The sequence below is a fragment of the Maylandia zebra genome, linkage group LG13 (assembly GCF_041146795.1).
Source record: "Maylandia zebra isolate NMK-2024a linkage group LG13, Mzebra_GT3a, whole genome shotgun sequence".
Taxonomy (NCBI): Eukaryota; Metazoa; Chordata; class Actinopteri; order Cichliformes; family Cichlidae; genus Maylandia; species Maylandia zebra.
The window spans coordinates 22,484,927-22,511,074 of NC_135179.1; the positions used below are offsets into that span (position 1 = coordinate 22,484,927).

At 41.3% G+C, this 26,148-nt stretch overlaps 1 protein-coding gene and 1 long non-coding RNA gene across 4 annotated transcripts in view; one reads left to right on the forward strand and one right to left on the reverse strand.

The window, feature by feature from the left end:
* mcu (mitochondrial calcium uniporter) overlaps positions 1 to 26,148 on the reverse strand; it is a 59,885-nt gene that overhangs the window by 21,206 nt on the left and 12,531 nt on the right. Inside the window, exon 2 of one of the 3 annotated variants that reach the window (XM_004556072.5) lies at positions 11,119 to 11,229. The exons of 1 other annotated variant lie outside the window; for it this stretch is intronic. In XM_004556072.5, coding sequence (XP_004556129.1) covers positions 11,119 to 11,229 — 111 coding nt within the window. Of the gene's footprint in view, positions 1 to 11,118; positions 11,233 to 26,148 lie in introns of all 3 variants that reach the window. One more of the 3 variants, XM_004556071.5, reaches the window with a different exon arrangement.
* On the forward strand, positions 23,501 to 24,169 carry LOC143421701 (uncharacterized). Its single transcript, XR_013101261.1, has 3 exons — positions 23,501 to 23,621; positions 23,903 to 23,948; positions 24,050 to 24,169. It is a non-coding gene; the product is annotated as an uncharacterized LOC143421701 (long non-coding RNA).

Here is a 26,148-nt window from a genome sequence, read left to right on the forward strand (position 1 = left end):
ACACACAGCTCACCTCATGTGGGCATTTGCTGTTACAAGTCCTTTCATTTTTTGGCCTCAGTGTTTTCTAACTGCGATGCTGTTTTTCCAAGTGTAAGCGTAATCAAGGCGGGTTATCTTTACAGCCCGTGTGCCTGACTGGCCCTCTGGCCAACGTGTTTGGTGCCAGTTTCCACTTTCACCACGGCCTTCTGCTAGGCCAAGAGAGGGTGTGTAACACCATATGCCTCTTCTGTGCCTTCCCTAGCTTCTCCTTAAAATCAGACAACGAGGAGTTTAATGCTCTCTGTCTGAATGACCCAGACGGGGGTATCACTGCTAAGACTTGAGGTGACAGATATCTAAGTTTGAGAAAAGGCTTAAAAATTAAAGAAAATCTGCAGTGAAATCTTTGAATTACAATCTGATGAGGTTTTGATGAGGTTTCAATACCTCAAACATAAAATGCACAGATTTTTTTTCATATAAGCCTTATATGTGCAGTCACCCCCTCCTGAACCAGGAACAACCCTGTGTACTGCTTACCTTTTTACATGCATGAATGGTAAAAGAATAATGGTTATTACACTCCTCTCACTGAGAGTATAATACACAGAAGTGAAGCAGCACTTCCACTTCCGGAAAAGGTACGTTTTGAAGTACATTTCAAGAAGTGAGTTTTAACAAATTTGTGTCACACAGCAGTAAAATAATGTCGGCTGCCAGTGCGAACCCTCCGTCTACTAGTAGATTAGTTATCGTGTTCATGAAGTTAGGCGTCCGAGCTGCCCCCTTCCTGACAGCATAATGACAATACCCTGGGCTAAAAACTATACTTTTCGAACTTACAGCATAGCATGACCCATGGCCATCACCTGGACTTACTGTTTGGGGTTATAAAATAATTCTCATCATTCAAGAACCATTGGACTTTTCTCTTTAGCTCAAAATGGCTGAGGAGTTACGGTGACGTGGACACTGAAAAAACTAGGTGGAGCTCATTTCTCTGTCTGTGTTCAGACAGCAGGGCTTTGTGAATGCTTCATGCTAGCGCGATACACCGAATGCCCCTGTCAAGCTTGTCTGCTCCTCTTTCCAAAACCATTTAAAGTTTGTATCTAATGGCGTTACGCTCATTTAAAAACCACGTGTAAAACTGGCCTGCCAGCATTCCCGTGGGAAATTAAGGGTTAAGACCTCGTTTTTAAATACTCACCAGTGATGAGATAAGAAGCAGCCACATTCTCACTCTGCATTACAAAATGAGTGACTCAGGCAGACTGTTAGTACTGAGCACGTCAGGAAATGACGCAGTAGGTGTACCTTGTGTGTTAACACGGAATAAAATAAGTGTTAGAATAAATAATTCTGACTGTTTGTGATTGGCAGTCTACAGTAGGATTTTTTTTTCAGATAAAATAGTGTTTTCTGACATGGTACGTCCAGGATTTTACATTTGGGTCCTATTTGTCAGATTTTTAATAACAACAAACGCTTCACTCCAGGCCTTTCACAACTAGCATCAAATATTCACAGGCTCTGTGCCGTGGGGCCATGTGGAGAAGCAGCTTACCCTCATACAGACTTTGGACAGCAGAAACTGGGCCGGTTTCTGTGAAGCTACTGTCATGTCACCCACCTGCAGAGTAGGGGAATCGAAGTCACAGCAGTCAAATATGCAGACAGCCCAGTTTTCAAATCTCAAAGGGTTTCTGGGCAGCAATGCGATGACGCCTGCGGGCGATGTGATGGCCTCTGCTTTACAAGCTACTGAAATCACACGTCGTGCTGACTCACCGACCAAGCAAGGCTGACGATAATAAGCGGCATCTAGTAGAGTACGCTGAAATGAATGACGGATCAGACCGCATTGCCGGCGACTCCTTAGTTAAAGCTTGTCACTTTTCCCCTCATATCACCTCCTGCTCCTCCTCTCATCTCTGCCCTTTTATCCTCCCAAATGACATCGTGACCTAAAATCAAAGTGAGCTAGTCAACATCACTGATGCTCGGGAAAAAGGAAAAAACAAAAACCTGTCTCCATATCTCTCTGCCCTCACGCTCCTATCCACAATCTTAATCCTCATCATCAGTATGCTGCTCATCCTGCCTCCTCTGCTCTTCTACTCAATCCTGTTTCAATGCGATTTGATTCTCGACCCTCCTCAAGGGCCTACTTCACTGTTCGACCCCCCAGCACTGTTTCTACCTGTTTGCAACTCTCCCTCTCTCAATTCTGTATCATCAGATGTTAGAGGAGGTGTTTGGGCAAGTTGCCTCCCGCTGGCAACAAATTTTTGCAGCTCTGAAATAATCCAAGTGAACCATGACGTTAAACACCTTCCTTTTATTTATTTTTTATAACGTGTTAATAATGCGTATGTGGAGTTAATCACCTAGAGCTGTTATTACTACATATTAGAGGTTTAACAGCTTCAGCTTCAATCAACCTCTGGCAAGCTGACCGACATAGCATGACCCCAGTTTGATCACTGGTGTTAAGTGGAACAAAGACAGCCCTTCAATAACAGCACAACCCACCTTTTAACACAGTTCACAGGGGTTTAGACTTTTTTTTCCTTAGGCCAATTATTTTGTGTTTTTTTTTTTTTTTTTTTTTTTTTTTAAATTGTATTTCATATTTCATATAATTAAAATGTTGCTGCAAGTCACCCTATACCATCACAGGAAGTGCAGTGAAATTAATACACTGAAATAATCTAGTCTTAATGCGATTATGTAGGTTAAAAAAAAACAGCAAAGTGGAGCCCCTATAAACACAGTATTTAGGCTGTGGCTGTGGGATTATGCACATTTCAGCTAACATCAAAAGATCCTCAAGAAAAATTATTCCTATTCAGACTTCTGTTACATGGATGCCAACATCGTGTTTACATTATAAGGAACACCTGCTTGTAAGAAAGAAGACTACTAGATTACACAGAAGCTGGTTAATAAATACACTCACATGTCACTATATTAGGCATGCCTTGATAGTACTGGCTTGGACCCCTTTCCTTTGGCACTGCCTTAATTCTTTATGGCACAACCACAAGATGCTGGAAACATTCCTCAGAGATTCTGGTGCATGATGACATGACAGCATCGCACAGTTGCTGCAGATTTGTCAATTGCACATGCGTAATGAATCACCCATATTACCACATCCCAAATGTGCTCTGTTGGATTAAGATCTGGTGACTGTGGAAGGAATTTGAGTCTACAGACATGGCATGCTACTGGAAGCAGCCACCGGATGATGGGCAAGCTGTGGTCATAAATAGTCACCAGACATGGTCAGCAACAACAGTCAGCTGGGTTGTGGTGTCTGAACAATGCTTAGTTGATATTGAGGGGCCCAAAGTATGCTAAAAAATATCTCCATTACACCATTACACCACCACCACAAGCCCAAACTGTATAGGGCATCATGACTTCACGTTGTTTCAGTCAAATTCTAACTCTACCAACTCTAGCGCTGGTTATTCGAGTTACAGATGCCTTCTTATCAGGTTGAAGCAGTTTGACCTTTAGCATCAACGAGGCATTTTTGCCCAGAAAACTGCTGCTCACCAGATATTTCCTCTTTTCCTATCTGTTCTCTGTAAACCCCAGAGATGGTTGTCTGGGAAAAAATCCCAGCAGATCAGCATTTTCCGAAATACTCCAACAAATCAACATATCTTTTCTACTTCCTGATGTTCAGTTTGAGCTTCAGCGGGTAGTCTCAACCATCAAATTGCTGCCACATGATTGGCTAATACTGGCTAATACAAGCAGTTGAGAAGGTGCACCTAATAAAGTGCTTGTTGAGAGTTTATATTTCATTAAAATATATTTAAACAGAGCTTACAGACAACAAAATGCCTTGAAGACAACTACTAAAGATAATAACTACATTTCCCAATTAGAATATAAGTAAACATCAAATAGACAGTATTGAGTATCAATACCTTTCAAAAGCCATTAAATGGAACGAATCATCAACCTGGTTAATTTCTTGAATTGAAGATGATAAGGCAAGGCAAGGCAAGTTTATTTGTATAGCACAATTCAACAACAAGGTGATTCAAAGTGCTTTACAGAGACATTAGAAACAAGAACAAATAAAAAGCATGATTTAAAATTGATTAAAACAAGCAAATAAACTAACTAACTAATTAACAAACAAACAAACAAACAAACAAACAACAGTATATAAAATCAAAACAGATAAAATCAGAACAGTAGATAAAATCAGTAGTTAAATGTAAGTTTTGAAATTTAAGCTTAAAGTGTGGATTTGGTGCTTTATTCAAATGCAGCTGAGAACAGGTGAGTCTTCAACCTGGATTTAAATAAACTGAGTGTTTCAGCTGATCTGAGGCTTTCTGAGATAAAATAAAAAGAGGGAGGAAAGAAAAAAGTTATCGATTCAAAATTAACCTGACAGTGTTTTTAAATTATGTTTTTGATGATCATACAAGAAATTTTGTACGACAAGCAACGTTTTGTACAACAGTAATGATATTTATGAGATTTATGCTTTTAATGGGCGCTCATAAAGTTGTGTTTAATAGGATTTTATAAAATACATCTGCAAGGCATCTGCATTTCCGAATATCAGCACATAGTTTATAAGCACGCTTTTTCTTTGCTTAATCATCAGGTTGCCTCGACATAGAGTTGACTGAGATTTAACCACGTGTGTCGGCTGTATTAATTAAACGCGTTATTATTAGACGACATCATGACGATGACGATTTACAAACAGCATTAATCATCAGCCATGACTGGCCAGTCAGATGAGCAACATTTAAGTCACTACTATTAGTTTGAGGAGATCCCAAACTAATCACAAAATTCAAGCATGCAGCAGTTTCTCTAATGATGTAATGACGGCTTGCTGAGCGGCGGGCAGGTTACAAATCAATGGGAGTTTGAGATGCGAAGATCAATAGATTTATTCAACTGGATAACTGATACTCTGTTGGAAAAATGTCAGTTACCATCCTGAAAGCAAATTGATTTCCTTTTTGAAATTCTTCATACCGAGTTTGTTATCGGTTACAGGAGTGCGCCCAAGGACTTCAGTTCGGATAAACACGCAGACACAAGAGTTATTTTACACCAATGTTTAAAACCAGAGTGGAAAATAAATAATCAGACGCATCGGCAGAGAATTATTTCTCGACAGTTACAGGCGCTCTGAAGCATAACTTTGATGGTGGTGGCATTTCATAAAACAGACGCACTCCTTTTCACAACAATATCCTTTTTATCCTCACTTCAATTCAGTGCTCTGTTTACCTGATAAATATTCAAATGCGCGCTGCCTGGAAACGTAAGCAGTAAAAAATAATCTCATTTTTGCAGCTACGTGTGCAAAACGCTCCAACAGACACAAACTGATCAATAATGCAATTAGACCCGGCGATGGCATCTGTGACTTTAAAGTAGGCTTAAGGCTCGCTAGGCCGATCAGTATCTGCGTGTCATTCGGGAATAATCCATTTGACTAGAAGTCAACAAAAAGAGCTACGCACAGATGACGCTTGACGAAACGCTGGTTCGGTGTCTCTCCTCGCTGCGTGCCGTCACTCAAAACAGTCATATGAAAACAAGCATACAGACATCCTAATTACCTGCTGACTTAATTAAAGCCGAACAAGTCTGCCGGTGCTTTCAAACAATAAAAGATAATGAAAACAAAAAAACTCAGTGCAGTTTATTACCGTTGATTATTGCTGTCTCCTTGAGCATTTGAGGTAAACTGTGCATATCCTTTGAAACAGGCCATTAATCTTTATTTTGCAGGACACTATTGGTGATGAGAGGGTTAAAATAGAGAGCTTTGTGTTTTCTGATAAATGTCCATGCTGTCATCAATGTTGTTAATCATATAACTTAAATTCAAGGCTACTTATTGCTTAGCTTTATAAAAGACATGGTTTAAAATGACTGAAAAGAGGGAAACGGGTTTAACGTTTTAATGCTCTGTGACGACATTCAAACAAAATTCATTTCTGGCTTAAAGTGGCAGATGTGTAATAATCGGGCTCATAACGCAGGTATTCCATAAAGTCCATTAAATCAGCGCCGTTCAAGGCGAGAAAGTGACGCAAACATAGAGACAGAGCGAGTTTCGAGCCTCTGCTTCAGAATGAAACATTATGCTTCAAGGATAAAGGCGGTTGGCCACATCTGCTGAGGGAGTTCAGTGCATCATATAAATACAGCAACAAATAGGTTTTATGGCTCACTTTAAAATACACCTGCCTCCCTCCAAAAAGCACAGCCATAGTTTTCAGTCAGTGGCAATTTCTCAACCCCTCGTCTCTCTGATGCAAGCCTGTACATTGAGCTCTCTCTGTAAAAGGCTCTTGAACTACACCCACCTGTCAGAGAGGAAGGTGAAGATTACTGATTACACCCTCTTACAAAAGGATTGGAAAAGGCAATAAATCCTTGAACTGAACAAATGTTTTTTTTTTGTTGTTTTTTAAAAAAAAAAAAACTGGTCAAAACATGAAAAGGACACATCTATTCGACACAGCTTTGCTATAGACATGATTCAAAGTGAATGATGAATGTGACTTGCTTAAGAGCTCTGCAGACTGCAGTCACAGCGACACCTTCACTGCCCTTGCCGTATGCTACACCTTTACCAGCTGCCATCCTGATGATTGCTGCCTTCCTCCCACCCCCTGAACCTTTTCTGCTTCCATCTTTTATCCATCCACTCGCGTGCCCTGCAGTTTTGAACTCATGAGCTGAACTGGCAAGGCTCAAGTGAGGAGACAGCAACTTGTTGTGCCCCCCTCCACGACACCCGCCCTTTTAGATTTCTCTCTTCACGTGTCTGCTTGACATTTGACAACTTTGTTAAAACTATCACGGCTGCCTTCCGCAGGAGCCGAGTCGCAGATGGATCGAGAGGTCCGTGCGTGAATGGCGCTGCTGTAAACTGCTTTGTGTGTGCGCGTCTGTGTAGCTTTGACCCATCAGGGCCTTGTGGGAAGCTGCAGCTAAACTGAAGGATGCCAAAGAACGGCAGAGCGAGGAGGGGAGGGAGGAAAGGTTGGAGACAAGGGGAGGGAAAGAGAGAGAGAGGGCTGGCTTAGCCAAGGAGGAGACAAGTGCCTGTACTGCAGCAATGCAGGAGCGAGGGAGAAGGGTGTCAATGAGATGAAAGGGGGGGGTGTTGACTGATAACAGTGTTATATACAAACGGCAGACAGTGCAAGCAGGCACTTTTAGAGCCAGTGTTATCAAAGCTAACAAGTTTATGCAGCCTGATTTCTTGTGCTTCTTTACAGCATCTGTTTTGCTGATGTTTCCTTGTTTTACTACGGCTCAGGCAGTATCATCCCCGGCTCTACCTCGCAGAGACAACAGGCCGTAGCAAGGCAAACACTCCCTGCTGGGCCGTCCATGTCTCCTCCCTCCCCTGCCCTCTGAACAAACAGCTGTCTCTCTTGAGGGTACATGGCAGGGAAAGGGACGCTTGGGAACGGGCTTCCTGTGAGCTCTGTTGCGTCATTCTACAGTGAACTTGCTAATACAGCCCGCTGCTAAAGCTGTTACTTTCAGGCAAGGCAAGTTGTGTGTACTGTGCACTGCTCTCATTTAACATCACTCCACCCGATGCCTTTTCAAGTGGCCCATTGCAGCAAAATGTAAACAGGACTCCAAGAGAAAGCCTCGGCTCGGTTTTCATTGTACAGCCACCCCCACCTTGTGCAAATCCATGCCCACCCTTCTTCATTTCATAAAGACCAGTGACACATAAGCACAGAGCACAAACAAAGCACACTGAACATACATTTGCTCCAAGTAACAGCATAAACACACGCAGAAAAGAGGGGGAGACGAGCTAATGCGCTGCTATTTGTTGCACAAGGATTACAAGCACTCAAGGGATAAATATCGTGTTCTCATCATAAAAGTTTTATTCCATGCAAGGATAACGTCGCAGGGTCAAGAGTATTTCCTGGTGAAAAAAAAAACGGACGCTTAACTTTGAAATGATCATTTTTCCATAATGTATCTGTTTTATTGGATTCTTCCTGGATCTTAGTCACAGGAAGACCAAGTGCAAGGAGTTGGAGATGAGTCGAAGGACAAAATAGCAAAGTTGAAAGGTCACTCTGTCAGATCTAAGGACTGTTATATTTTAATTCAATTCAATTTAATTGTAATTTATTTATATAGCTCCAAATCACAACAGCAGTCACCTCAAGGAGGTTTATATTGTAAGATAAAGACCCTATAACAATACAGGGAAAACCTCAACAATCAGGTGACCCCCCCTCCCCTCCCGCCTATTGTGCAAGCACTTGGCAACAGTGGGAAAGAAAAACACCCTTTTAACAGGAAGAAACCCACAGCAGAAGCAGGGTCAGGGAGAGGCAGCCATCTGCCATGACCAGATGGGAGTGAGGGGAGGAAGACGGGACAAAAGACACACTGTGGAAGAGAGCCAGAGATTAATAACAATAATAATGATTACATGCAGAGAGCTGAATAAACACTGTGAGTGAAGAAGAAACACTCAGTGCATCATGGGAAGCCCCCAGAGAGAGATCCATGTGTACATAGCCACATTGAATACACCAAATCGTTACAACATGAACTGATGAATAATTATCTTGGGCAGATTTTAGATTTAGCATTTGCACTTTTCAGACAACAACTCACTGAAGTGCTGCAGATTACATCCAAAACCTCTGACTTTAAATGCCGCAGAGTTCGAGCTATCCAACAAAAGTTTCACTTGTATCATTGTGTCTTTTTCCCCCCTGCAGTATGGTTCAATAAACAGATAGCAAACAGTCTATCAAATTTGTAACTGAGGAAGAAATTCATCTGGTATTGATATCACGCTACTGAGCCCAGCAACAGACATAAACTATAACAGACTCATTCAATTTCTTTCAGATTAAGTTTGTTATCTTGCAACGCTCAAAATACCAGACAGCTTAGCTGATTCAAACATAAGCAAGTAAAGTTTAGGACTATTGAACTGTGCTGAAGAAAAGAAAAGAAAAGAAAAGAAAAGAAAAGAAAAGAAAAGGCCTCCACAGGAGTATTAGACATTTTGAGAACTTAACTTTAAATCTGTGTGGGATCACAATCTGAGATGTGAATCATAATTTTCCCAACGGACTTAACTGAACACATACGGCATATGGTTGCCTGGATACAAATCCTGTCACTTTAACTTAATGACCAAAGTCCCAGCTGATTAAATATCTACATCCTGCATTTGTGTTGTGTGAAGTTGAGATATTTGGACAGTGCTGTTATTTTTCTCTAAAAACGACTCTGAATGACAATAGACCCATTCCTCATTATGACTAAAGAGCTATGCACCAATGCTATTTTACAGACAAAGTATTCAGAATGTTCATTTCCTGATTAGCTGGTAAAGCCGACACAAGTTTTCCTATCAACAGTTAACACCATGATTCCCACACTCTGGTAGAACGTGTGTGATGTGGGGAAATTAAAAGGAACTGCACAGGAAAAACAGGCAAAGCCAAAAACTACAACGGACAATGGACTGAAAGCAAAAACAAGATACCGCTCAAACTTCCAGGTCATGATAGTATATCACAAGCCGAGCACAACTATGATGTTTGAAAGCAGACAGCAATCTTCAAAGGAAATGTGAACAGTTCCCCCCAGTAAATACTGTATAGTATTGTTGCTTGACATCTCAATCCCTCGTCTGCATTGAGCCTCGTGCCATAGATGGACTCCATGTCCACCAACTTGGACATCAGCTGGCAACTTTAGTCCTTGTTCTGTTCTCTGCTCTGAGCAGGAGGGTCACTGAAACACAGAGGCAGCAGAGCAGAACAAGGAAAACTGTCACCAGCTGCAGTCCCAGATGATGGAGTTGAACTGCGCCTGAAGAACAAAAGATTCTCTACAGAGGGGATTGAATCGCATAGAGGACTGCCACAACAACAACCCGAGCAGCCTTCAGGTAGGAAAACATGAGAGGACAGGCAAGTTGGGTAGTAGTGACTGAAGTTTTCAAGTAAAATCTCCATCTGCAGTGAAGCTCTAACCACTGTTTGCAGTATTACCGTGCACACAAACATAACCATCGAGTTTACGTTTCCGTAGTTGTAGCACGAAACTGGTGAAAAGTTTTTTGATGATTTCACATCAAAGTCAAATGTCACCGACATTGTTTGCCCGTTCTCCTCTTTGATGTGGCACTCCCCATTTGGAAAAGTCTCGGTGCTGTTTATAATCTAAATGCATACTTGTCAGGATAATGATATGCAGGGCGTAATAAGGTTTGATAGGAAAACCGGCTTCGTGCGGCAGCTCACGCTGCTGCTGTCAACAACACTGAATCAGAGGGTAAAAACCACTGTGGGGAGGTTGTTTTGAATGGTGGGCTTCCACTGGTGAAACCATTTGAATATTTTTTTTTTGGTGACCGTTTTTAGAAAACCTGATGTCCAATGATCTAATCAGCCTTCAAAGGCTTCTCCCAAAATAAGAGCTTTTTAATGGAGAAGCCTTTGAAAGATGAAGAGGGTTGTTTAGTCTTGACATCAAGGAGACGCAGGTAAAATGAAAGAACTGATAACTCCTAATCCAGAGAGTAACGAGCAGTGAACGACTGAGACTTGATGGGAACAGTAATTATCATGCATGTCGATCTAGACTAAAAAAAAAAAAAAAGGGATGCTGTGCTAAATCAGGTGTTTAGCACAAGATTTTATTCTATCAGCATTTACATGGTCACTAAAAACTAAACTAAGAGCTGATATTAAAGTTTTACTAAAGGAGAGCTAGTAGTTTCTCAAGGTTGGGTGACGCAAGTTACAATGACTGGCAATATTCAGCCAGCCAATATCGATTCAATACCTACAACAATCTGAGGTCTCAGTTGCATAATAATACAACCATTCCCTGACCGACCTTTACAAATGACAAGTGCAATAGGTGATGAATGTGTCAGGAAGTGCTGACAACGCTAAACCCAGCTGCTGTCAAAGGCTGCCCACATCAATGAGCCAGACACAACTAACTATGGATTTCCTCTTGAGGCCAAGTGGCCCAGAAATCAATAAGACAATCTATTGTTTTCATTTCCTTTATAATACAGATGCACATGCACGCGGACACACTAACCTGTGGAGACAGGGCATTGGTAGGCTGGGTGAAGAGTGTGGAGTGGGTTGCTGACCGTAGGCCATGTGCTCTCCTGACAGTCTGATGGGGGAAAGGAGCAGACAGTACGTCCTGCTGAAGAAAAGCCACAAACAGACACAAATGTCAAAATAGGAGACATCATCATCAGAGCGGGGATGATCAAAATCCAACCCCCCACGAAAACATCCACCGTCGTGATCAGTAGTGCATTACTGTGAGCTACAATGAGGTTTTGAAGGAGCAGGTTTTATTTTCTGCTCGTTGAAATGTGGGGGATATTTCCTCTTTGTGGCAAACATTCAAACACACGGTGAAATGAGGCGGTTACGTGTGCAAGAAACATGATGTGAAACTTTGTGTTGCACTTACTGTATGCATATAGACTGCATGTGTGTGAGAAAGTCTCTGCTGCTGTTGCTGACACCTAGAGGTAAACGCGCTTACCAAATCTAAACCAGCATTAGCAGCGAGTTAGTTTTCTACTTCTTAGGTTGTGCACAAGTTGACTATTATTATATCTGAGGAAAAGTGTAAAATACGCTAGATTTGATATTTGGGAATGTGATCTCTGTGCGATGGTTGGGAGGGAAAAGGCAGGTTTTCAGTGCACATATTGGTAAACACAGGCAAGTCAAAAAAGAAGCACAATCTTACTGCTTCTCCAATTAAGAGGGTAAGTAGCACCCAGGTGCTAATAATCAAATGCAACTGATTAAACCTGTAACCCCAAGTGTACCATATTTGGGAAAATGCTGGCTGTAGCAAAAACTATACAAATGAAGTCATTTGAATTTTCTGGCAGTTATTTTATGTTTCATGCTTTGCAGGGGTAACTCATCATTAGCAAGTGAGAACATGAGACATTTTAGCAGTTTGCTAGTCTGTAGCATTCAAGTGTGTGTTACACGATGCCAAAATCTTCCCAAAGGGGGACATCCCAGCAGATTTACCCCAAGGTCAGATCATGTAATGCTTTATAAATTGTAAAAAATAAAAATAAAAATAAACCTAGGAGCTACATGTCAGAGTCTACAGGCTTCAGTTAGCATGTTAAATCTTAAAGCTCATGACAGTACAATTAGAAAAAACAGAACATGTTGCCAAAAGAATGCCTCTTTCCTCTAAAATGAACATGGCGGCACAGCTTATTTTTGCAAAGTTACATCTGAACAAACCACACAACGTCTGGAACGATGTCCTTCAGACAAACGAGGCAAAAGAGGAGATGTTTGGACAACGCACAGCACCATGATGAGTGAAAACGAAACAGTATGTGTGAGGCTTTTGTGTTGAAATGCTAAGTGTGGTGGACACATGATGATTTGGGCTTGTTTTGCAGTCACAGGACTGCTCAACAGCTCAAAGCTCCTCTATATTCTATAGTGAAAATTGAGGCCATCTGTCTGACAGCTAAAGTATGTTTGAAATAAGGACAATGATCCCCAGCAGATCGAAAACAGAATGACTGAAAGAGAAAAGACTCAAGGTGTTACAATGGCCAGCTGAAACTGGTTGAAATGCTGTGTTGGGACTTCAAGAGAGCTCAATGAATTGAAGCAAAGCTGTAGACAAGAATGGGCCACAACAACGATGTGACTGATAAACATATATAGGAAACGATTACTTCAACTTATTGAGGCAAAAAGTTACCACAAAACTGCAGGAGGAGTGCTGAGAACACGTATTTTCTCTCCACATTACTGTATACACTACACTGTATACACACAAATACATATCTTAGCTTTGTGAGTTACTAAACAGGAGTGTGAGGACGTTTTTGGAAAGCAGAAAATAGCAGCAGAAGTGTGTGTGTGGGCAAGTGTATGAAAGAGTCACAGTAGACTGCAATGACTAAAATACTTTCACCTTCAAAATGCGCACTCCAATATTTTGTGCCTCCCAGCACTAAGGAATGATTAGGTGGAGATAAAATTGTACAAAAAACACTGAGAGTGCACCGACTTTGCCCACAACAAATATTAACTACGCGTTTTTTACCCACAGATGCGGACACGTTACATATTGGCAGCTCCAACCAGCTCTAAGACTTCCACACTAAGCAGTAACAACAGAAAAAGGTCAGGTGTGAAATGCACCCACTGTCACCGTTACGTTTGAAATGTAGAGCCGTTCAAAATAAAACAGGAACCAAAGATGATGTGCTAAACTGTACTGAAAATGAAAAAAAGTGCATGCACATAATAAAAACCAAAATAAAAAACGTCAATGAGTGCTTCTAATGTCTTTACCTTAAACACCTGATCTGTTACAAAGAGCCAAAACTTGCAATTTTTCTGTAACTATATGGGAACCTGGCTCTCACTAAAGCTAACAAAATCCGCCCACTAGCATCTAACAATTGTACACAAACCAAAGTGTGAAAACGACATAATGTTGTTTACCACCTGAGAGTGGCATCAGTATTTTCACATCCCTTAACCTCTTAACGCACTCTTGCTCGGAGCCGCACAAAGTTCGACCATTTCTAAGGATTTTGTAGGACAGGTGACACCTTAAAACACAGCCATCACATTCACACAATAATCACAGCGCATTTTACCCAACCTGTGTGTTTCTGGACAGAGGAAGGAAACACACAGAGTCAGAAGGACAGCATGCCAGCTGCACACAGGGAACACCCGTGTACCTGGCAGTGTGCGCTGACACAACTAACCAATCTGCCAACCAACAGCCCAGTAAATGCAACATTAACTCATCAACACCTTACCCACAGTAATCTACTTCCCTAATACTGCAATACCTAGACACCTCTGTATTGCAGTAATTCTTTAATGACATACGTACAGTTGTGCATCATATATCGTTACACAAGGAAAACTTTAGGAAATTAAATCTGTAGTGTCTCTTCGATGAATACATTCTATGAAAGAAGAACGAAAAAGTCAGCTTGCGCACACTTGCAGAGTATCAGGACTAGTCAAGCTCAAGCATAACGCATCCTTGCCAAGCTGCTATGATAACCAGCACCGATCCCATTTTTTTTCCTCCCCTCCAGCTCTCAGCTTCTACGGCAGTAAACAAGCAGATTTAATTATAGAAAGGGCTGCGGAGGACAGTTAATGAAAGAAACTCTCCACTGTTCATAACCGTGTTTGACACAAGTCTTTTCAACATAAATCGCAACTGAGTATTATTACCACTTAGGAGCCCAATGTCTGCAAGTGGTCACACTTGTAGGAACGACCACTAAAAACATTTAGCAAAGAGCAATATCACAGCTGCAAACACAGTGTCCTCAACATGAAGATAGGAATGGACCTTGGTACCAAGATAGCATGCTGCAGAGGGATTATTGCCTCTTCCTTATCTGTGACAGGTCAGACACACCACATTAACTCATAGGAGGAGCCTATATTCATGACTCCAGTGCCTATAAAAAGTGTCCATGAACTGCCAAGAGAGTCTCCTCTGGTCTGTTAGTGTGGAGGAGGAAGCGTATTTGTTGAACTGTTGGTGCTGTGATGTGTGATTTTCAATGAAGCAAGTTCTCTGCCAAGCAACCAAACTGACTCACCCTGGCAGCGAATTCAAACTGCAGTAATACAGTTACAGAATAATACGCTTATATTGCTCAATCCCCCGACCTTCTTTTTTTTTTGCAAGAATTACACTGTATATTAACACTCAAACAAAATACTAAACAAAATAACAAGTCCAGCCCTCGCCAAAAATCAGCTGCGGGAAACAAAGTGCAGGCTATTGCTTGAACAATTAACTCCCTTCTATTTGTTTGGGGCCAGATGACTCATTAACCCACCAAGGTTTCAGACGTGCTGCACATAAATCAATATAAAAGAGGACACAAATCCAAAAAAAAAACAATGATAGCCCCAATGTAAGGCCAAAACCACACCATATTAATTTCCACAGACAGATATTACTGCAACTGAAACTATGACAAATGTTTCTTCTCATTAATGCGGCACGATATATGAGGCGTTTCTCAATGAGGTTGCTGTGACCTCTCTGCACTACCCGGCCTGCCACCCACAGAAAGGGAAGGGGTGGGTCGAGGGGGGGGGGGGGGGGGGGGGGTCCATCTATTTCTGTTGATTAGATTGCCACTGAGGACGACAGCTGCTCTCTCTAGATACTACCTACGACAAACCGAGGAGGCACGCACACTCAAAACACATCACTTTGTCTCCTGACACAAACGTCCCCAAGCTGGTTAAATCCCAACACTTTTACTCGTAGATAAAACACAACAAGCTACAAACAAGTGAGAGGAAAGGCCTATTTTCTGCTTACAAGGCAGCAATTTCACTGTGACAAAAAAAAAACAGAAAAAAAGGAAGTGCATCTTGTTACCCAGCGAGCAGAAAAGCAGATTTTCAACCATTCACTCCAAACTACAATGAGGCGTATGTAGCTCTGACTTGCTTATGCTGTGAAACGATACTAAACACTATATTTTGTCTCAATTAGGGTGAGAGCTGTTGCATTAAAATATCCAATATATCAATGGAGAAATGATGTCTTCCCTAATAATGAAAAACAAGGTAAGTACTTATAGATTTTATGGATCTCCTTTTTTTAAAAACAAAAACAAAACACAGCAGTATTGCCCAGCAGTAGCACGAGACTAGCATAAGACGCTGCTAAAAACGGATAGATGTATTTAGAGTTCAAACCATAGGCTCAGCGCTCTTTTTTGGGGAGCGATTTTAGATATAAAATAGCATCTCTGCACCACATCATATGTGACACATTCGAGACTTGCTTCACACATTTTGTCCCAGCGTGAAACTCAGCGGCTGCTGCGTATTGATTTACTGATTGATTTATGGCACGGTGTGTTATGAGCTTGGAGCTGCTGAGGGACCAACCTGCACTGATCACAGATGTGCACATCAAACCTAAACTCTGGCGAGCAGCTCAGCTCTCCGTTTCTGCAGGTAACTTCAGTCACAACAGTCGAAACTGGAGTTATTATTAGCTTTGCATGTTGTCAATCTCCCATGCTATGACACCCGAGTGCTGCCTGATCTGCAGCAACTCCCACCGGAGTGTTTACATGAATTCTGATCCAGGGCGAGACTCCAGGAATCTGTCACCTCTGCGCATTCCCCCATGCATGAACTGAGGTGATTCCCAGCAACTCCAGTTCTATAATTACTGGGATCGGCTCATCAGCAAGCATCCAGAAGGCTTGCGTGTCTCACAGTTCAGAGTAGCTAACCATTAAGATACCATAGATGCTCAGTTAAGTGAGCCTCATTGTAAGACTGTGCAGTGAAATAAGTGTGTGGGTATGTACTGTAGGGGCAAAAAAGAGAACGTGTATGCACATCCAAGCACAAAAAGACTGAAAACCATCGCAATATGCTGCAAAATATGTCTGCACAGTCATTGGCTCCAACCCAACAATTTCATTCCTCAAACATTTTTTGCAAAGGCAACACTTTGATTGTGTTCTTCAAAGGACGCATCAGACGTTGTGCTTTCAAAACAGTCTACCTAAGAGCCAATACACCTCAACAACTAGAAATACTACTACTAGAAATACACACAAAACACAACCTGCATGGAAACATTTCATAATACTGGCATAGAAAAAATGATTCAGACTCGTACCTGATACTTTACAAAACAACCAACTGATCTAATAGTCTATTTAAAAAAATCACTTCCTTACATACAACCTGCAAATTACCCATTTAGTACTCAGTGACATGTCACGTATAGCTTTTAATAAACAATGGCCCTTCCCCATGGCTTTAACAAACAGGACAATTACAGTAACAACAACACAAGCAGACTTGTGTCCTAACAAAATGTGCCCAAAGGATGCTCAAAGACTCTTTGGGGATAACTTGTGTATACTATTTATTCCTAGTGAGCTATAATATCCTCCAGTCCTCATTTGCACACAGCTATTTAATATAGTAAACTGGGTACATAAAGAGACTGACATGCAGAGTCTGTTGTCTCTCTGCATTCGTTTGCAATTCTGCTGTCAGCGTGCAATCCACATGTGCACCTTTTTAATGACTCTGCACTACAATATTTTGTACAATTTAAAGGAATCAATCTGATCTGTCCCATCTCTCCTCGTTTCCTTGCCTTCCTCTCCTGCGTGGTTCAGTGAGCCTCTCTAGTTCTCCAGCACCAGCGAGAGAAAGCCAGCCAGCCTTAGGGAGGATGGAGGGCGGTGGTGGGTTGCGCTGGCTACAAGCAATCACTGGGCACCGAAAGGAAAGATGAAGTGAGCGAGATAGGAGACGAGAGGAGGAGGCTTAAATGAAATTTCCAACACATTAAGCACACCCTGTAACCCAGTACTTGCACATGCAGGGTAAAGTGAGGTAGGGGCTGCTGAGCGACCGCTGGATGGTGAAAGTAGTTTATAGCTAAGGAGAATTGATTGAGTTACAGGGGTTCCCTGGATGATCTGTAATGATACACAGCAACAGGAAGATGCTGAAGGATAGACGGTCACTGTATCCAGGAAAGAAGAGAGGATACTAATGACTCAAGAAATCCCATCACAGACATGGGAACATTTAGGAGTGGGTGATGTAGCCGGGGGTTTAAGTTAAAGTGAGATTTGGCGGTTGGGGGAGCCCTAAGATTGGGTGCAGCGTTATAGCATAAAGAAAATAATAACCTAGAAATAATTCCCATAGTTATTTTTATGAGGATACAATCAGCTGGCCTGTGTTGCCTGTATTCACTGCTCTTTTTGGGTTCAGCACAGCGAATTCAACATGATGTAAGCAGATATTTCACAAATTTTATAACCAGCTTTCCTAGACACCGTGAAGCTAGTATAAAGGCGGAATTCAGTGACTGAATTGAATCGACATCAATATAAACTGATGTAACTTAACGCTGGCCATGAACACCGTGCCTGATGTGTACAAGTCCAAACTGTGCTGCAAACCACTAACGTCTACTAAACTGCTTAGTAAGCCAACAATTTTTTTCATGCAAAATTTGACTAAAACAAAATTAGTAGGCTTCAATTTATTTTGCAAGACTTTACACAAAAACATAACATACATACATAAACATAGTTTTAAAATAAGGACTAATCACATCCAAACTATTTTAATTTGTCCATCTGTACTTAATTAAAGACAACACAGCATGACTAACCCAGTATTAAAATACCAGCTGACCTGTTAATGAAGTTAAAGCAAACTGACAAACAATAGCTCCTTTGAGTTTTTAATACTCGACTTGTCTTTATCATTCTCTCTGACACTAAGCTTATTGTGATTTATTTGCGTCCTTTTGCACACTATGAAGTGTGAGCCATGGGTTTCAAAGGTAAACACTTTCCATTTTCTTTGGGATGTTTCCATTTAAGCGGCTGAAGAAGTCTGTGCGTTCCAGATAACATTCATTTGCCAAAGCTCTGATGTGGAAAAGCCATTTCTAAACAAGGTATCTGGCAACAAGTCATTGTCATCTGTCCATCCTTGCTTTGTGTTAAATAACAACAGAAGAAGGAAGCCGCCGTCCAGTGAGCGTCACCCTAAACACTTGCTTAGTTTCTATGTGGTGTGAAAGTTTGAACAGCACAGTTGATGCAGTCAACAATGTGTTTGTCAGTGATATAAGATCATTCCACTGGGTAATAGCAGGTACACTCAGAGTGAATCTGACTAGGCCTGTGGTCTCAAGGGCAGGTAGACTTTTTTGTGTAGATGAACGTGTGTGTGTGTGCGTGCACGTGTGGTTGGACAAAGAAATTACCAGAAGCACGCCGCAAGGTTGTTCTAAAGTAATATGAACCAAACAGACAAGGAGAAGGCTCCAAGGTCAGTGTCTGGCCTAACTGACAAATGCGGACGCTCACCTGCAAATGTATGGGATGCAAACATGCACTACCCCCCCTCTGTCATTTAATATCACACAGTTTGTGTGGGATTTACACATCTGGTTCATGAAGGCAGTGTGTGCAAGAGAGCGAGGCTGACAGCTCAGCTTCTCCAGCTGCAGCAGAGATGAATGGGTGGGCCTCAAAACTGCCTTCATTCATAATGGAATACGGCAACAAAGCAGCTTCAGCCCCAGGTGTCTCGGGAACTATAAGAGCAAACTAAAGAACGGAGCGCAGGAGAGCCTGTGAGACAGAATATCCAACACAAAATATATTCCTGATTTATCGCCCCAGGTGTTACCTAAATAAAGCTTAGAAGGGCAGAGAACGCAACACCTTAACGTTGGTCTTGTTGGAGAGCTGGAACGGCCCGGAAATGTCAGGACATACGCTGCTGACTTTATCACACTGTTAAAGCCCTTACTAGTCATTCTAGCTTTTAAAAAGGAGGTCTTTAAGCTTTAAAGACAAATGATTTGAAGATGACACAGGAAGGATTTAGAAATAGGGTGCAGCCAATGGATAGTGGGAAACCACACATGGAAATAGACTGTAATGTTTGTATTATGTCATACAAGATACATGCACATCCTTCTACTTATGATCATGAAGCTTATGATCAGCAGAGAGTAGCAATGTGGGCGTGAGGGGGAGGAAGCACATGCACCAGCGAGAGTGAGACGGGTCGAACAAGCATCAGAGAGGAGAGGGAAGATTCTGTGTGTGTTTCTGCTCTGCATGTCTTTTAATGTGTGGTTGTGTGCGTCTGAGTAATCACAACAAAAGAACTCATTCTTAGCATCAGTGAAATCCACAAATAGCAAGAACCTACTGGCACTGAATAGCTGCGGCAAATTATAACATCAGTACAAAGGAGGCCACATTTTACAGTTTCTTGAAATCCATCAATCAACACCAACACTTACTGTTTGCACAAGAAGTTACAAAGCAAAATTTAGCTTACAAGGAGTAAAATATGGCTTACATTCGAAGGCGGGTTCACAGAGTACTGCAGAAAGTAGCTGCTTACCAGAGCTGATGTAGTAAAGGAACACAGGCTAACTGCACACTGTGGCTTTGCAGGTTAATTCTCTCAAATAACCTTTGAACTTCTGCCTGTACCACCACTTATTTCAGCCTCCCAAAGAAGAGTCTGGGGAACGGCAGCACAACACTGCAGCTGAAGCAGCTCAGGCGTGACTCCAAGTTGAGCCTGTGCTGTAACTCTAGTCAGTCATATGAATCACATATTTAAGGGCTTGTCATTTGTTTAACCTGAGGCTTACATAAGACAGGTTTGGTTGGTTCCTCGTGGGACAAATTTATACTTACACAGGATGACTAGAGTCTGAAAAAAAATTGTTCAGCAAATTTTCCCCATTTCACATATCGTGCCTAGTTATGCACACCTACAGTAAATTCAGAATGAATAACCTTGTAATGACTGGTTTTATATCTACTATGAAATTCAAAATGCTATGTTTAAGGCCACATAGATATTTTTCAATCACATGGTTAAAATGGCATTATAAACTGTGTAAATCCTTTACATCTGCAGGACCACCCACACCACTTGATTAAAGGACCTTCCCTTCGCGCTACACACTTCAACTCATTAAACCAGAATTAAATGTGGAATTATGAGCTTGTATATCATTTGCACTGCAGCCATTACTGTACATTAACAGCGCACTGCAATATTTTGGCCCTGGTGAGCGATTCACACTGTAATAAATAGCTGTGAAAATACTTTCTGTACAAGGACAAAGGCTGGTGCATTTGATGAAAAACAAATAGTAACACACATTACATTTCTACAGTATAAGACTATTTTTTTCTTCATCATAATGTAAATGTATGAGTTGAAATCATTAATTTAGAAGATTTGTGATTGTTTAGTTCAGTTAATTTGTGTTTAGATTTTGACTTTTGTGCACAAGTTCTGAACATTTAAAAATATTTAAATGGCTCACAGTGACTGAGACTCCAAAGGGAATTAATCAGAACTGGCCAATGTTCACTTTCAGGATAGCTATTAAAATGTTTAATGTCATGGCATTCCCAAAGATTTTTTTTTTTTACAAAGCAATAAATATCTTGTTATGTTCAAGAACAAGAATAAACTGAATCCAGGGTACACAGGCTAGTACAAGCAACTATATTTCACTGCTTATGGAAATTATAGGAAGAAAATTATTTTAACATCATAAATGCTGTCGGCTGAGAATACAGTATTATATTGGAAAGTTATTGTACAGAACAGACCATAGTTTTGGGTTGTTGTTTTTTTTAAAGAAACTGTTGTAACAGGTGCACTGTAAAATAGAAATTTAGTGCTGCCAATACCTACAGGGACATTTCCTGCAGCGGGTATTAGATATCATTCATGCCAATTCAATGCTTTGTGCTGCTCCTTGACATCAAATATTTGCCATCAGCAAATTACTGCCAAGCATTTATTTTGAAAGAGATAATATAAGGGTTTTTCCTATGGCATTTCATCAAACTAGATTCAGCTTTGCATGTTTCAGCACCTGGAGTCATGATTGATATAAATAAAAAGATACAGGGATATTTTTTTATAAAAAGGTTAAGGGTCAGCTGAGCCTAAAACCACAGCTTTTATCGTGCCCTTTTGTATTTAATACTATAAGCATATAATAAGCATATAAGCCATTATTCTAATCAATGAATTCCAGTCTGTTTGAAGTACTTCTGAGTAGAGCAGGGCGATATGGCCAAAAATATTTATCACGATATATATTTGAAAATTTGCGATAACGATATAACCGACGATATAATTGATGCGAGACAAAATACAACTCCACAACATTACTAGCGCAAAAAGACAACCTTCCATTTATTTTCACTTAAACAAGAAGCTGGTTTTTATGTACATTAAAGCTTTATAAAAATGTAACAGTACAAATGCAAATTGCTTGCTGAAAGTTTAACCAAAAGGCATTTCCACTAGAAATGGGCTGACATGTCCTGAGCATAACCATGTATAATATCCACTGAAGTTAAAAAGAGGTGCTTTGCAACATTAAACTGCAGTGTGCAGTACGCATTTTTCGCACCATAAGGTGCACGGGATTATAAGGCACATTAAGCGAAACAAAGCAGTCAGATAAATCACACTTTATTAAACTCATTCTTCTTGCTTCCTCCACTTCTGTACCATTGATTCCTTAATGTTGAATTCTCTGGCAGCTGCTCTATTCCCATGTTGTTGCAGTATATTAATGACTAACCTCGTATTGTGGATGGATTATCTCAGTTGTTCTCCTGACTGAAGTTTGGTCCGTTTACAGCATCCTGCCATGCGATTGCATTTGTCTCTAACCATGAAGAACCTTCACGTTAACTTTTATAAGTGGAAAAGTGTTAGTGTTCGTCCTCCAGCTTCACTGTTTATGTTATGCTAACATAGCTGTGTCGCTAGCGATCACGTAGCACATCATTATATACCAGCTAGCCCAACTTCAGTAACCCTACAAACGTCACTGCTGTTTAGTTTCCTGTCTTCATTTATGTTGCAAGTGATAGCAGAGCTGTACGTTTGATTTTTTTCAGAAATCTCTCAGTCAGAACATGCAATATCATGCTTAGGTAACTAGCGAAACTAGCGAGCTAACTTCCGCTAGCTTCCTGCTAACTTCTAACTCCGTTAAATGTAATAACTTTTGTTTTCATGGATGCCTGGAAGTTAAACTTTATAGTTACACCTCGTAAAGCAGCAATGCTGATCGTTTTATTAAAGATGAAAGAATTTAGACAGTTTTTAACTCTAAGTGATGCTGCAGTGTTGTTTGACCTGAAGCATACGGAGTTTAGGACCCAGATTACTCCCAGATTTAAGAGCATCTTAGTCCGACAAATACGACAATAACAACGGCCGCTTGCATGTTCTGCAAAAAAATGTGCTTTGTTGTGTATCTGACGGACAAACACCAAACCAGTTCCACATCACGGAAGTTGCACCATTTTTACAAACCAATTCTGTTTCACTCAACAATCGGCCATGTGCGTATGAAAACAAAGGCACTGCGCATGCGCGTTTTACTCCCATTCTATCGCGATATTTCATTTTCCTATCGTTGCCTAACATTATACCGGTATTACCGTGAACGGTATAATATGGCCCAGCCCTACTTCTGAGGAAGCACACTGCTGAAGCTGACCGACTCTGACACGCTCACTGGCTTAGATACACAAAAAGCATTTTGGTGTGCAACAACATGTCAGCTAAATAAGACAGGAGTCATGAACCAAAAAAACCCCAAAGAAATTGTGACTCAAAAGATTTGATTTTTTCTTCTTTTTTTCCTCTGTAGCTTTTTTTATTTAAAAAAGTGTTAAAAAGGAAAAATGAAAATGAAAAGAGCCAAGTAATCGAGTTGTACAGATGGCTTTTCATTTTGAGTACATGTCTTCACTGACAGTGTTGCACTGCATCTTGCTGGATGAGATATCAAAAATAGAGAAGCTATTATTCACAGGTAGGAGGGAACAGAAGACTGTGACGTGGATAACCTTCAATCCTCTGTTAGAAAAAGGACATTATCATGGTGCAAAGGGTTACCGAGGCAACAGCAGCACCAGGATTTTCAAACATCTCCAGGAAACGGTATATACCCTTCTCACACACAAAATCAGTGTGTGTGTTTTTTTTAAAAGATTAAAATCTCTTGTAATCCCATATCCATCGTAAAATAGCAGTATCTGCAGGCGGCTCAATACACTGTAACATTAGAAACACTGCCCGCGGCTGAAAACAAAAGAGAAAAAAAAAAAAAGTGAAACTGCTTGTGTTAAATATCGAAAAAAAGAGACACATATAACTCTCACTCTCACTTCTTTGTTTCCTTCTTCTTTCTTCTCCCTCCAATCCCTCTTCCTTACATGCAGTTCATGTCCAGGTTGGGATTTCCCCAGGGTTCCCCTTAGGACCCAGGTCGGTAAAGGCTCTGACAGTGTGAGATGAAAGCTCTGCTGGAGGTACATACTGATCCACTACGATGCCAATCTCAGCTTTTCTGCCTCCTTTTTTTATAGCTATTTTCCTTGGAAAAACAACTAGGCTGATACCAGGAAATCGTCTGGTTGCACAATAAGCGTTTGGTCTTGTTGGTAAGCAGTGCCTATGTAGAGGAATAAATGAAGATTTAACCTGTCTTTGATGGGCAATTGCCGTCTTATTGCTTATAATAGGAACATCTGAGGGCTCTTCAGCAGATGGGCTGCAAAGCAGGAAAACACCAGAGAAGACACAGAGGGCAGTGTATGAGCTGAGTTTTTTTCCATACTAGGAAGTGCCCCACCCACACTTAGATCAATGCCCCAGAGACAACAGCTACACTCAATGGCTGAACAAGGAAACAGTTGCAGAGAAAAAAAGATTGGGATAATTCAATGTAGCTGCCACATGCTGGACATGTGGCCACATTTAAATACCTTAACAACAAGATCATGGAGCATGTGATCAAGGAGCACATTCATGTTCCTTATACAGGCACTTTGTGAGTCCTGAGATTCCAGCGCTTTCCGGCGCTGCTCTCAGAGTCTGGTCTATGAAAATACGATTTTTATCTGTGTTTGTCTTCCCACACATTTTGCATGCAGGGAAAAAAAAGAAGCAAAGCAGTATTTGCTTTGCACGCCGTTTGTGGATGTGTCTGTGGTAGCCGAGTCATAGTGTTGCAGACTTTGCAATGTCCACATGTCGTTTCCAAATTAAAATGGGGATAGTGCTTCAGCTGAGTAACGAGCTTGTGTAAAACAGGCTTCCTTTTTCTGCTGTAACTGTACCGGCAACAATACATACTTTAACCTTACATCATCTACAATCCCTTCATAAAGAGCCTCTAATCACAAAGTGCAATGAAAACTGTCTCCATGGAAATACATTTTCCAACAAAGTCTCCTGGCCGCCATCTCCTCAATACTATTTATAGAATGACCACTAGCTAGCCGACAAAAGATGAGTAACAGTGTAGTGAGAATGGAAATGTCTCGTATCTCCACTTCTCTACGCTGCTTGTTTTTTTTTCCCCCCTCACAGCCTCATTTCAAAACAAAGTCTTTAAACGAGCGTTCACACAAACAGCTGACTAACACTCTCCAGCCTCACAAGAGGAAAGCAGGTTTTATGTGAGTGAAGTTGGAAGACGCTCGCTTCTGTGTTCAGAACTGATGCGAGGCAGGCAGGATGTGCACACATGCACGACGGCAGACAGCAGAGTGCAGACAGAAGGCAGCGAGGGTCATCGCTAACCTCCTCTGACAGAAGGTCACGGGACTCACAGTCTGCTGCTTTTTGACCTCCGTGTGTGGAATAACGATGAAAACGCCATGAATGTTTTTTTAAGGTCAGCAGCTTCTACCACAATGTACATATATATGTGTGTGTGTGTGTGTGAGAGTGTGTGTGTGTGTGAGAGTGTGTGTGTGTGTGTGTGTGTGTGGGGGGGGGGGGGGGGGGGGGGGGGGGGTTGCACAGTTACATGTGTATAAATTAATAAACATTCCCTTCCATGCCTGTCACAGAACAAAGTGCTGGACTAGCATTGCATTGCTGTAGCAGACACAATGCACAGCCTGATCCCATCATCTGAGCATCTCACGGGCCTCTGCATCTCTGCCTTTAACAGCCACAGCCTGGACACACTCTCACAGCTCGAGGGAAAGGTCTTCTTGAATCGTGCAGCTATTGCTAATTAGCATTAGCCCGCATGAACATCACACATATTATTATCACAGCGCAGCTGCGCTATAAAGAAGACACGTTCCTGCAAACAGCATTGCATTAACTTAATGACTGAAAACAACAATTACAGATGTCGGTTTTCATTGGCAAACACAGTTACTCAGCGACAGCTAACAAGACTTGTTGAGTTGCAATTCTTTTATTCCACTGATCCAAGGTGCTGATCTACTATTAAATGCTCCGTCTTGAACTGACGGCCTGATACTGCTGTCAAGAGTCAAAAGGTAAAGCGCTCTTTTGATCCAAAGAACTAAAGCATTTCTAAAAATCAGCCTTGCAGTCAAAGGCATCATCAACAATGGATTATAGCAGCAGAGCTATTTACATAAGCAATTCACTCAGTGCCCTGCTTCCCAGAGGTGCCTTTGAGAAGAGAGAAGATTGTATC